The sequence below is a fragment of the Scleropages formosus genome, chromosome 8 (assembly GCF_900964775.1).
Source record: "Scleropages formosus chromosome 8, fSclFor1.1, whole genome shotgun sequence".
Taxonomy (NCBI): domain Eukaryota; kingdom Metazoa; phylum Chordata; class Actinopteri; order Osteoglossiformes; family Osteoglossidae; genus Scleropages; species Scleropages formosus.
In genome coordinates, this window is record NC_041813.1 from 15,962,037 (window position 1) to 15,975,239 (window position 13,203).

At 47.0% G+C, this 13,203-nt stretch overlaps 1 protein-coding gene across 1 annotated transcript in view; it reads right to left on the bottom strand.

The window, feature by feature from the left end:
- Positions 1 to 3,832: 3,832 nt before the first annotated feature.
- The window catches only part of col5a3a (collagen, type V, alpha 3a), a 43,359-nt gene continuing 33,988 nt past the window's right edge, over positions 3,833 to 13,203 (bottom strand). Inside the window, exons 55-67 of the mRNA XM_029253854.1 lie at positions 12,563 to 12,616; positions 12,351 to 12,458; positions 11,751 to 11,804; positions 11,287 to 11,340; positions 11,080 to 11,187; positions 10,895 to 10,948; positions 9,803 to 9,838; positions 9,504 to 9,557; positions 9,117 to 9,420; positions 8,041 to 8,153; positions 7,869 to 7,937; positions 6,212 to 6,445; positions 3,833 to 6,093 (exon numbers count right to left, since the gene is read on the bottom strand). Coding sequence (XP_029109687.1) covers positions 5,947 to 6,093; positions 6,212 to 6,445; positions 7,869 to 7,937; positions 8,041 to 8,153; positions 9,117 to 9,420; positions 9,504 to 9,557; positions 9,803 to 9,838; positions 10,895 to 10,948; positions 11,080 to 11,187; positions 11,287 to 11,340; positions 11,751 to 11,804; positions 12,351 to 12,458; positions 12,563 to 12,616 — 1,389 coding nt within the window. The 3' untranslated portion in view covers positions 3,833 to 5,946. The remainder of the gene's footprint in view (positions 6,094 to 6,211; positions 6,446 to 7,868; positions 7,938 to 8,040; positions 8,154 to 9,116; positions 9,421 to 9,503; positions 9,558 to 9,802; positions 9,839 to 10,894; positions 10,949 to 11,079; positions 11,188 to 11,286; positions 11,341 to 11,750; positions 11,805 to 12,350; positions 12,459 to 12,562; positions 12,617 to 13,203) is intronic.

The following is a 13,203-nucleotide window of genomic DNA, read 5'->3' on the forward strand; positions in this document are numbered from 1 at the left end:
ACACCCCCCAAACACACTGTACCCCCCTGAGGGCAGAGGGGTCAGCTGGGGGCTATTTATACATTCATTAGGAGGACCGGAGCTTCCTCTGGTATTCAGGCTGAATAGCGGGCAAAGTAATTAATGAGGAACGGAGGGAGCAGAGGGGAAGGTAAATGAGTGTGAGCGAGCGCAGGATAGGGACTGCGAGACCGAGCCGCAAGGGGACAGAGCATGAATTTAATCGGCGTATTAACAAAGTGAACGTGCAACCAATGGGGGGCAAAATTTCTCTGGTGGCAGTGCGAGGTCATCCACCTCGTCTGCGTTCATGTTCGGGCCTCGTGTGTGCCATCCGAGAGGTGTGAAGTCCGCAGACATCAGACGGCTCTGAACAGGTAACTCGGCGGTGCGCTCACCTGGAGAAAAGAGGCTGGCGCAGCACATCATCGGAGCATCGCCGTGGCTACCGGACTCCAGCAGCACTACATCACACACACACCGTCTGAACCGCTTATCCCATACAGGGTCGCAGGGAACCAGAGCCTAACCCAGCAACACAGGGTGTAAGGCTGGAGGGGACACACCCAGGACAGGACACCAGTCCATCCCAAGGCACCCCAAGCAGGACTCGAACCCCAGACCCACCAGAGAGCAGGACCCAGTCCAACCCACTGTGCCACTGCACCCCACTTTGGTGGCACTCTTTATACTAAAATAATAACCTTTCCAGGAAAGTGAGCTGTAAAAAAGATGTATAATTTTTCAAGGCCTCACTGTGCTAGAACAAGTGTGTCAGAATCAGTCTCTGGAGGGCTGGTGTGAGTGTGTATGTGTGTATATATGGCAGCTTTAATTCCACCACTTCACTTAATTACAATATTTGCACAATCGCCTTTTCAGTGTGTCGGAATGATTTTTTTTCTTCATAAATTACAATAGAAACAAATCGATGCAATGCAGCAGTGTTTCTGGATCAGTGCAGGAGTGGCATAAAATAAATACTTATGTGGCCTAATCATTGACTAAGTGGATCAATTAGGGGCGGGAAACGGATCGAGTGAAACTGGGCATCCATAACAGCCCTCTATGCCGCTGCGGAATAAGAAGTGTAAAACTGAAATATTTCCTGGGGGATTTGTGTATCCTGGTTTTCATTTCAAGCCATTTCCCTCACTTAATCTCTCCAATTAATATTTCATTTGCTGCACTATTTATATCAAAACATTTGCAGAGAAAAAAATTTCGGTACGTATGGTATATTGAGTACATGGGAAGCACAGTCACAGGCTTAGACGCAATTTACCATTTTTAAAAATTTATGAAAAAATTAAAGGAATGAGGCAGGGAAAGGGGTCATCTGAGGCCATGGAGGTTTTACAGGGAGTTTGATGTGTAAGTCAGGACGCACATCGCATCCGTGTTGGTCCTAAAGAAAGTGTGTATCCAAGATGTCTTGCGCACCAGTTATGGCCTTCGTGTGGGAATAACGTCATCTACACCAAAGTGAACGAGATGTGCGTGCTGTGTGTTCACCACTCAGACAGCAGTGTTTTGTTAAGCGCATGTCATCAGTTTCTACCACGGTGCACGAATGGTACCGGTTACACAAGTCAAGGTTAAGTGACAGAATGTTCTACACTGCTGTGAGACTACTTATTTTCGTGCATGTTTGTGTGTGTCTGTGTGTGTGTGTGTGGGGTAGTCTGCATGGGTGTGATTTTTGAAGGACAGCTGAGCGTGAGCATTCCAGGTGTGTGTTTGTGGAAGCGAATGTTTGGGCTCAGTTGCCCGTACGTGTGATCCGAGTGTTAAATGAATGAGGCTGTATGTGTGCGTGACCCGGTGTTACACTCCCTTTCCCGCAACGTGTGCTGATTTAAAGGCTGTTGTGTCGAGGGACCCACCGAGGGGCCGAGATGCAGACACTACCCGTCCCATTTTGGATCCGCTAGTGTCTGATTTGTTTGGGGATGTCTTTATCGCTGTTCTTCACTGTCGGTCTCCCCCCGTTTCCGTGTGTGTAGTATATGTCTCTCTCTCTTTCAGGGACTTTTTTCAACTGCCAGCAAGCAGGGGAGTTGCTGTGCGCTCACATATACAACCACTTGCTTGCAATGCACACATACAAAAACTTCATTGCTCTGGCAAACGCACACTTACAAAGCCACTCTCAGTCATACACAGACTATGATACATTTATTCATTTAGCTGATACTTTTTTTTTTTTCCAAAGAAACATAATTATTTACCCATTTATATAGCTTGGTAGTATTACTGGAGCAATTTCAGTGTTTGCACTTTGCTCAAGAGTACTACAGCTGGAGAGAGAATTTGAACCTACAACCTTTGGGTTTAATGGGAGCAGCTCTAACCACTATGCTACCAGCCACCCAGTCATAGAATCACTCACTCAAACACACACAAATCCAATTTGTCTTTCTCCTATTTTTCTGGCTCCATCATCCACACACACACACATCCTCACTCATTCTCTGTCACACACACGGGTTCACTGCTTATGGCATAATAAAGAAGACTGTTGCTTTATTAGTGTTTCTGATCATTGTGTTTCCACATTATAATTAACAGGAGTGATTCAAGCGCTGTTCCCCCTGCCTCATGAATCTCATCGACCTAAATGGAGCAGAGAGAGGGGGACATATATTATGTATGTATGCATATAAGTTGCATATCCTGTCTGTGTCTATATATACATGTATGTACACACATAGACCAAAAGTGTATGTATATACCGTTCATAAAACTGTTTAACCATTGCTTTGGCAATGCAAGTGTTTAAAATTTGCCATGGTGGTGAAGCATGCCAAACTGAAAACTGAACTGATACAGGGAGAAAAAAAAAAAAAAAAAAAAAAAAAAGAGGAGAGGGAGAGAAGACCACATTAATACTCGTAAGGCGCGTGGAAGGGGCCCATCAGTCTGTTGTCAGAGTTTTCACACAGAGCCCCATGAATCCGTTTGGGTTTTTTTTCCAGCCCGTTTGTGTTGCGGCTTTCCTTCTTTGGCGATAGGGATCTGACAGCCACTCGGTGACGTCTCCCGATAACAGCGACATAATTAAATCTCCCGCTCAGCTCGCGCTTTGTTCCTGCACTTGCGTTCATTTTGCCGATAAAGACGTCTGTCGGGTTGGGAGTCGGAGGGTCCCGGGAACTGAGGGTATGACCAGGTGGAGCGGTGCACTGGCTGCCTTCTACCAAAGCTCCAGCGGCAACACCACAACAAACCACCAGACTAGTGCTACGCAACTTTGTACACGCAGCCGTAGGCCCAATGTGAAGAGTGGGAACGGCGCCCTTCGTGCTGACAGCTTGCGGCAGATTTCATTGGCGCGGCCCTCCGAGGGGACGCGTCTTTTCTCCAAGTCCCCGAACAACCCACGCGCAGCCAACGCACGCGGCCACTCCCCGCTCCCGCGGCATCCCGCAAGCGGAGCGGCACGTCGACGGGACCCAGGGGGTGTTGCCGGCCTCACTTCCTCTCCCCGCTGGTTTTTATGTGCTGCACTTGATCTCGAAATGTTTTCCAGCTGCCTGTGGCACTCGGGCGGTAATGGAGCACCTCACACACTCAGGTTAATTACTACTCCTCAATTAGGCGTCTTCGGCAGCGGAGAAACAGAGAGACAGGCGGGAGCTTCTTGCAGGGTGAACCAATACGAGACTGTGATTATAGAGCCACACAGCTGTGTGAGACTAGCGGTCCTTCGCTTAGAGGACTCTCTGCATGTCAAGGTAATAAACGCAGTAAAACCAGCAGCATTTATTTAAAACTGATCATCCCATCACCATAATTTCATTATCACCAATTATGATTCTATGGGCTGCATTTGGTTTTATTACATGTTCCACTGACTGCTTCATGTACGTGTGGTCTGCTTCGACAGTGATGGAGATTTCTCTTCATGCCGGCAAAACTCAAGTTCAGAAAGGAGTGTTTTTTCCCCTCATTTTTAAGGCGAAGAGACAAAGGAAGACAGAGATGATGCATAGTCTTAACTGAGCCACATTCCAAAATACACTCCTGCAGAAGTGTGCACACTTCATGGTATTTTATTCTTTCATTTTTCAGAATTATGCATCGTGTTTGTTTTATTTTGCTTATACAGAAAGAAATTGTTCAGGTTATAAACTGACACCACTGACTCCACACAGGTTGGGGGCGGGGGGCAGTTACAATCACAACTGTTTCCCATGAGTCAGTGAGAACTGAACAGACAGTGTGTAAAATGCACAAGAAAGTTAAAATTTGGTTAAAAACTGTGGTTGGAAAGTAGACCAGATCCCACACCGGAGGCTGTTCCTCCAAGGGGTGTTCACTGGATGGGCTGCAGCCACCAGACAACCTAAACCTAACCCAACCCCCATCCAACCTGAGGCATGAACTGTAATCAATACCAGCACTACTAAACCTGAGACCAACCACAGATACCACAATTAACGGTATAAGGATGGCCAGCGAACAGCACCACGGCTGGCATGGCGTCAGTTGCCTGTACTTTTTGAAAATAAAAGGCTATAAGCTCAAATCCCAAGAGGGACACTGCCGTTCTATCCAAAATAAGGTGCTTAACCTGAATTTGTAGCATCCATATGTGAAATGGTTAAAAAAAAAAAAAAAAAGACTGAAAACTATACAAGTCACTTTGGATACCAGCAAAAAAACCGTGACGAAAACCACATCAGTGCTCATGAGTTCACCTCCTTGGTGTCTCACAGAAGAAGGATTTAAAACTGATTCCATCCACTGTCACAGGAGCGATGCCTTGCCCCTCCTCAGTCAAACTGTTACACCCACACTTCACACCCAACATCTCCAAACTTTTCTGCTGCAGCCTGAAATCGGCATGGAGGATCATTCGGTTCCTCCCTTTAATGAGAACCGAAGCCGCATGTCCATCTTCTCCAGGCGAAGCGGGCTACCTTAGCAACTGAGGCGATACAAGAGCTTCAGACAATAATGCGCTTGTCTCTTTGTCCCATCATAAATTTGAGCTGGGTTTTAACTGAGCCCAGAGAGGAGCACCATTCATCAACCTGAGTCCGGCCGCACCCCCACTCCACATATTTTCACCTTGGCTTTCCCTCCCCACCAACACTTAAAAAATAAAACTAAATGGAACATATTTAGCACCACCACTTAATCAGACACACACAAAGAACAAAAAAGACATTATGAAAGCAAAAAACAAACATACAGTACACAGAATCCTGGCAGAACACATTATTCTGATGCTTTGACATTATTTCTTGTAACGGGAGGATGGAGAATAGCATTCTAAAACAATCGCTGTGACATTCCACAGGAGACTGATGTTGGTTTTTTTTATATCAGCCAGTTAAATCTCACGTCATGGACACTTGACTCGGTGAATCAGATATGCAAGTTTTCTGTGACAAGGACTGCTGAACAGCGTCCATAGTGCATTTTAATTTCCTCTTTTAGCCCGTTTCTTGTGGTTTCAAAGAGGCTTACAGTTGCCAGCTCGTGCTGTAGATCGGCTGTGGTCAGGCAGAGAAAACGTGTCTGGTGTCCACTGTTGTCTCCAGGTCTTAAACAAACCGCGTTATTTGCTAAGGCAAGACCCTTCCAGAAGTGACGCTTTTTGAACCCGACTGGGTGTGACCTCTCCGACAGTCAATCAGTGTCTCCGCACGGTGAACCACAAGGTCAAAAAGGGTAAAGTGACAATATAAATAATGCTACTAGAAGGAAAGAATAAGACAATGTCTGAGAACACTTCCCTTTAGAAAACTTGCTTTTTCTTCTCCGGTTGCCACTTCTGTCATGGGATCTTGCATCACTTTGCATATTCAAAAATCAATTAAAAAACCACACATTCACCATATTTGGTTAAAAATGTGCATAAGTACTGTTTTTCATGTTGGTGGAGCTCCTCCAGGAGGGAAAATGTTGTGTGGACGTCTCTCTCTAGACTAGATGTTACCCATTGAAACAGACGGGACCGACCTGGAAGCCAAACTTCTGGTTGCCGTTTCCAAAGTCCGTGACAGATACGTCCAGGATGGGGAGCAGCTCTGATCTCGGAGAATCGATCTCCAGCACTGTACGCTCCTGGCCTTTCCGGAACTTTGGGGAGAAAAAGAGAACCTTATTCAATGTTTATTCTCTATGACCGTTACCCAACATCAAAACCTTATAATGTCTAAGACCAAAACTTAGCACTGTGTATCCACTGCTTCTTCACCTGGCAGCCATCATACAGTGCTTTGATGAAGGGCATCTTGGCTTGTGACAGCTCTTCCTCATTAGTTCCTCTGAAACGCACTGCATGTTGGTAACTGTTGTTAGTGTGGTCAAACCACCCAGCTGAGTTCTGGCAGGTGTAGGTAAAAGTCTGTCTGGCTACTGCACTCAGAAGCTTCAGGAAGGTCAGCTGGACCACGTGCACCGGGTTCCCATCCAAGTCGATGTAGGAGAGCTGGGTCAGGACGGAGACATCGGTCAGAACCACAACAGAGACGTGGATAGTGTGAACCTCTGGTTTAGACAGAGCAAACTGCTCCACATACCAGAGCCTTTAGAACCACTTGACACATGAAGGTCTTGCTATGCTGACTCCAGAACCATTCACAGAGCATCAAACAGAGCCATTTCCTAAATTCAGAGGGTCAGAGGATCCAGTGCCAAAACCCTTTTGGTCACAGCAGTCCCCACTAACTGCCAGATATGCTCAACTTTTTCGTGTGGTTATTAAAAACAAAAAATATGTTTCTATGTATGTCCTTTATTCTGCTCTAGAGCCTCGTTAAAGCAAATTTTATCACATGAAAGGGAGAGGTGATATTTGATATGTAAATAGGCATACAGATTTGCCCAGAGGCATTTTTCCAGTGAAAAAAATGGATGAGTCGCCTGCTGGTCAAGTAGAGCAAGCAGAGTGTTATTTCGGTATCAGCGATGGCGGACTGTGCCCAGCAGAAGACGACACGTGCGCTGTCCTGTTCACAAGATCTGCTTTGTACAAAAACCATTTCGGTGTGCTGAATTATTTATTGGTTGGCTCCCCAAGAGGAGCTGGTGAGACTCGTCTGTTGACAGCACTATCATCCTTAACGGTGCCTCGCCTGGCTCAACGGCTCTCAAAGTGGCTGCATTGACCGTCCAAGTCGCCACCCCCATACCCATGGCGCGAAGGCGTAGGGCTACAGTATGTGGAACCAGCTCTCCAGTAGAGATGAACAGCCGAAGAGTGCAGCACTTAGCAGTGAAAATGATTAAACCCAGAAACGGAGACGTGGACAGAGCGGCCGCGGGGGGAAGAGAGAACAGGAAAGACGGAGTGATGGCGAGACACAACTGATTATAACGGGCAAGAGATTGCCACAGTCTGTTTCGGGTCTCGTGTTGCTATCCGCCAGACAACGTCCAGTAAGGTGTGCGCCAGTGATTCGTGTTTAAAGCCATCAGTCCACAACCCACGCGGTGCAATGTTAGGTGTGCTGGAATCAACATGTTAACATTCTCCACACGTGTACACACACATACGTATTAGAACATTCGTATTCATCTGAAGATCACACATGCACACAAGCATTCAAATATGGAAGAGAAACAAAACAAGCAGATGAGGCTTTGGTAAGACAGATTTCTCCTACTTCTTACCCATCTTAGTGAAGATGCTCACAAGCCGAAACTTTTTACTGTCAGACCAGAGCACATTCCTAGCATTCGCCAACCTTAACCTGTCACCTGGTCAGACTGGATGGCTTTTCTGATCTCTCACACCTCTAGGACTCCTTGGCTCAGGGTTATTTTGCCACAAAAGCCCCACGCTGATACACCTGACCCCTCACAGAAAAACCCAAAGTATAGGCAGGGAGGGGAAAAGGCCTGGACTCTACCTGTCTGCCTTTCCGGAATTGGCTGTACCAACTTCCTGGCTTCTCCTTGTTCCAGGCTGCTAGCTTCACCTAAGCAACAGCGGGAGAAGGAGCGTTATGTCGCCTCAAAGGCAATCAGTGGGCCCTGAGCCACAGGCTGATCATTGTTTGCAAGGAGCATTCCGGCACTCACCGACTCAATCTTTTTGTCGGGGTACAAGCAAGTCTCCCCGCTGGCGGTGAAGTTACAGAAAACCTTGAGTGAGTCTTTGTGACAGCCCTGATTTGGGTCAATCCAGTACTCCCCTGCAGAGAGACAGAGCGAGTAAAAGGGAGGGAGAAGCCTTGTCACACCGCAGCCAAGAGCCGACCAGTGACAGCAGTAACACACGTGGGAATAGCTTCTCGGCTCACAATCCAAGAAAACACGTTCTGCCTATCAATTCCCACACATTCCCGAGTTTCTGACATGCAAGAATGTAAAACTGAGGCCGAGATAAAATCCTCATTACGAGCAACTGATATTGTGAAAAAGCAATCTATTTTAAGATGATTTTAAGATAAGTATTGTGATGGGGTAATATTTATGGTAATAATATTCAAGATACCATCAAATTCATGTACATTTCAGAGACGATATGGTAAAATCCATGTAGATATTTATGATAACACCTTAATAGGTATGTGGGTACCTATATGGTACCATGACCTATTGGCAATGCAGAATAGACAACAGTGGTTGTGGAAAAACTATTTAAAACATCCATCTATACATTATTGATATCTTCTTGTCCAATGCAGAGTCACGGTGGTCCAGAGCCTATCCTGGAAATATAGGGCATGATGTAGGGAATACATTGGATGGGACACCACTCCATCACAGGATAAACGCACCCATTCATTCACACACACTATGGACACTTTAGAGTCACCAATTCACCTGAAATGTGTCTTTGGACTGAAAGCGGAAACCACAGAACCTGGAGGAAACCCACCCAAACACACAAATATGCTACCCACTGCTCCACAATGCCACCCATGTTTAAAAAAAAATGTATAATAATTCATTTATGGTTTGAGAAAAATTCAGTTTGACTGGATGGCATCTGTGCAGATGCAATGGTATCTATGGAAACAGTAGATGTAGTGATAGTTGATATCGGTTACATCTGCTATGATCAAAGGCTGTGGTGACAGATATCTGTGGTGGTAGATGGTATCTACAGTGACAAAGTGGACAAAGTGATATCTATGGGTACATCTCCTGACCGTCTGTGTAGTCTGGGCGGCACATCATCAGCTCCTTGCAGGTGCGGGCAGGGCTCTCGAATGTGCCCAGTGGTCTCCTCATGATCTCCACCTCCATCTTCATGGAGTTAAGGGAGGCAAAGACCTCCTCCATGCCTTCACCTTCATCACCCAGAGCCTCATCACCCTGCATAGGGTCATCTGCCAACTCCAGGACCCCCTCCTGGACCTCCTGCAAACCAGGTCCATCCTGTTGTGAGTGCCTCCTGCGCTTCTTTTGTGCACGTTGCACTGGGAGCGGGTCGATCATTGTGCCTGGGGGCCCCTGGAACAAAGGTGGAAAAGTGAGAGAGGGGAAAAAAGTGAGAGGGAAAACATGCGAGAGGGGTGGGACCAGGGCAGACTTACAGGGGGTCCAGGGGGTCCCGCAGGTCCTGTATCCCCTCTGGGACCAACAACTCCCTGGGAAAGGAAAGAAGCCATCAACTCAGCCATCCCTTTATCAGTGCCAGAACCATTTAGATATTTGGTCACCAACGGGCGTCACATCACACACCTCAGCACATCCAACTATGTGGCTGAATTCACCGGCACACACACAGAATGACTGCATCGATACACACCACAACACACTCTAAAAGCTCAACAGAGCCAAAGGAAGACAAACTTCACTAGAGGAATTTGTGGATTTGTGTGACAGTGCCCACCTGGTCTCCCTTTGACCCCTTGTCACCCATCAGACCCTGAGGAGGAGGAGAAGAGGAGGGAGGGAGAGAGCGGAGGGCACATTACCTTTTCATCTTTCTCAAAGCTACGGCAGCAAATTCTTCATAAATAATGTATGGACATGACATGACACAAATCACCAAACACGGAGAGGCAGGAAAACAGAAGAAGAGCGAGAGAGCAGGATTATAATTCACCGGAGCAGAAAAGCTTGTTTAACAAATGTATTGGAAGTGATGCACGGCTAAAGAACACAATATAATTAAAACAAAGTACAGAACGAATAAATAAAAAAACAAACAGAGGAGCAGATTTCTACAGGGGCAGTGGAGGGACATCAGGCTTTCGTTTGTGTTTAGTACAGCTAAGTGTCCGCACTGAGGTGGACTTTGTGATGAAACAACATGCGACCGTAGCATCATACACTGTGGCAACGACACAAGACACTTGCTGCTCGCTTTTTGGGCAGATAATCAGGCCTGCAGTAACCTGCAGAACAAGGGCAGCAGGGTGACCTGCTTCCCCTGGATAAAAGCATCAGCTAAGCAAATGAATAATGTAGCCTCATCAAATATGAAAAGTAAATGGAAGTGAAAGAAACTTTCCTCCATAAAATAACAGCAGTTCACAACCATTTTTTCCATATCACTTTGTTTGACCTGAATGGCGTCAGAAATATTGTTTATTGTGACGTCAAAAAGGAGAGTTCAGTCCGCACATGATATTTTAACAAATTTTAGCTACAAGTTTCATCACTTGTATTTTGAACAATACAAAGCTTAGAAAAATACAGTAAATAAAATAAAATACAAAAATACAGCTTCTTTTTTTTGGAGAAGCTTCTGCCATTAGCGAAACAACTGTGTACATTTTTTCCATCTTGTATCTACTCTGTCTCTGTCCTTCTAAAAAGTAATGGAGGAGCAGAAAAGCATGAGGTTTACCATAACAATTCAGTAATAATATCTTTTAAAAAAAAATCTATTTCTATTTTTCCACAGGTCAAAAGTATACCCTTTACAGTAAAGCACTGTGGATTGTGAATTTGAAAAAGAAGGTAAGGCAATACTCACAGCCAAGCCTGGGAGTCCAGGGGGGCCAGTGGGGCCAGGGGGCCCGACTACTCCCTGGGAAAATGAAAACAGCAGTGATGATTTGTGTGTTTTTGTGCACAGCTGTGTACGTGGAAATGCGTGTGTTGGGTGTTCATGTACATGTGTAACGGTATATGGGCACATGTGTGTAAGGCAGCACTGACCCCATCTCCTCTGGGTCCCGGGGTTCCCTGGTTCCCTGGCAGTCCTCTGTCCCCTTTCTCTCCCATGTCTCCTGGGGGCCCAACAATGCCAATGAGCCCAGTGTGGCCCTGGGAGGTGGGGAAACAGAGTCAGTGAGTCAGCTGTGTGACCTTCACTGGTCAAATATACAACCACACAGGTCAAGCACCAGCAATTGGGAGTGTCACCTTGTCTCCCTTGGCACCTGGGTCTCCTTTCAGTCCCAGCAAGCCTGGCGGACCCTTGAGCAAGCAGGAGTTAAGAGTCACAGAGAGGAGTCACATGGTGGTAAACCCAGCACCAGACAAACCAGACTGGGGTTCTGCACCCAGGATAAATGCCCTCTTTTAGTCACTGGTAGCTTCTGTGTTCATCTGTCTATCTATCTGTTTTTTCCTGTCTGACTGTTTTTCCTCCTTATCCACATTTCTACTCATTAAAATTCCTGAAAATGAAATTCTGCTCAAGTTGAAAGGGTCTGTACTCCCTGGATGTGTGGATTTGAGTGTCAGCTGGCTCATGACAGCATGTGCGTCCCTGTCCAGCTTTCTGTGTAGTTGTGACATCTCCAGGACAGATGGAGAAGATGTGATCAATGCAATCCCCAACAGTGAGATGTTTCTGAAATGTTTATGATCTAGGGGAAACATACAATGGGTCCTGGAGGTCCAGCCTGGCCTGGTGGTCCGTTCAAGCCTTGTTCTCCCTGGGGAAACAAACAGCACTCAGGCCTGGGGTGACCCAAAGTGTGAAAATGGGCTGCACAAACACGGACAGGCCAGCAGCTTGGTGGCGCCCACACACAAAGAACCCGTTTCATGAGCCCTACTGCATCAATCACTCCATTGATCTGGGCATCGGCCCTAATCAGGCCAGAGGAGCATGTGCTCAAGGTGCCTATTGATTGACAGGTGAGAGGCTGTGGACAACGGGGAGCTGGGATGAGTCGGTGCGATACAGCTGATCTGAGAGCAGGCAGAGAGAGCGATCAAATTGTCCTTGTCACAGGTCCCGGAACCCACATGAAAGGGCTGACTTTCAAAAGGGAAAGAATAAAGAGGAGAGAGCAAGAGGTATTGAGATGAGAGGGACGGAGAAGGGCCAGCAGAGATTTTCTCAGACAGAATGCAAACAGTCTGCTTTCCCCAGTGGAGGCTTGAGTGAGAATGTGCGTGTGTGTGCGCGCGCGTGTGCGCGTGTGTGTGTGTGTGAAGGTGAATTTATTAAGGTGGCAGGAGGTTCTCAGACTCACAGAGGGCCCTGGGATCCCTTGCAGACCCTCAGGGCCAAGACTGCCAGGGTGTCCCTGCGGTCCCACCGGCCCTGTCTTCCCCATTGGCCCCTCTGTGCCTGGTGTCCCCTGTTGGAGAGCCCCAGCAAGTAAGGTGGAGATGAGCCTATTAACATCTCAAAACCAGATGAGGATTTTCCTGGCTTTTTTCATCAGAGAACAGGCCTTCTCACCTTCTCCCCTTTCATGCCCTGCTTGCCCTCCTTCCCTGCAGCTCCCACGTGGCCCTGAAGAAGGAGAGTAATGGGGAGGTGATGAGTTGGAGAGATGATATAGGGAGGGGGGTGGACATGAAGAAATTTGGATTAATGTTACATTTCACAATGCTACCTGTTGGCGGCTGTCACGTCCACGCCCACAACACAAGCGACAACACCTGACTCCGCACTAGCTCATGAGTAATCGCTCACCCTATAAAGACCCTCTCCAGCTCCCGTACCGTTGCGGAATCTCGTTTGAGACAACCGCCCTTCGTCGTGTTACTACACACACTCTTGCTTTTTTCGCGATCTCCGGTTTTTTGACTCCTTGCTTTGTTCTCCGACCACGTCCACGGATCCTCGTTCCCGTCCCGTTTGCCGATCGACCGACCCTTCGCCTGTCCCTGGTTTTGAGAACTTGCCTCTTCCCTCAACTTCTAACGAACAGCGCTACACTTGGGTTCAGCTGTCCCGGCTCCCTGGGTTCTGCGTGACAGAGGCTTTTTAACATACCCAGTGAGGCTCATTTTGTACCAACGCAGGCAGCTGATTGGCCCAACGACATTTATGTTCATGAAGTGTGTTGTAAGAGTACTTTGTCCTCTCAGACACAC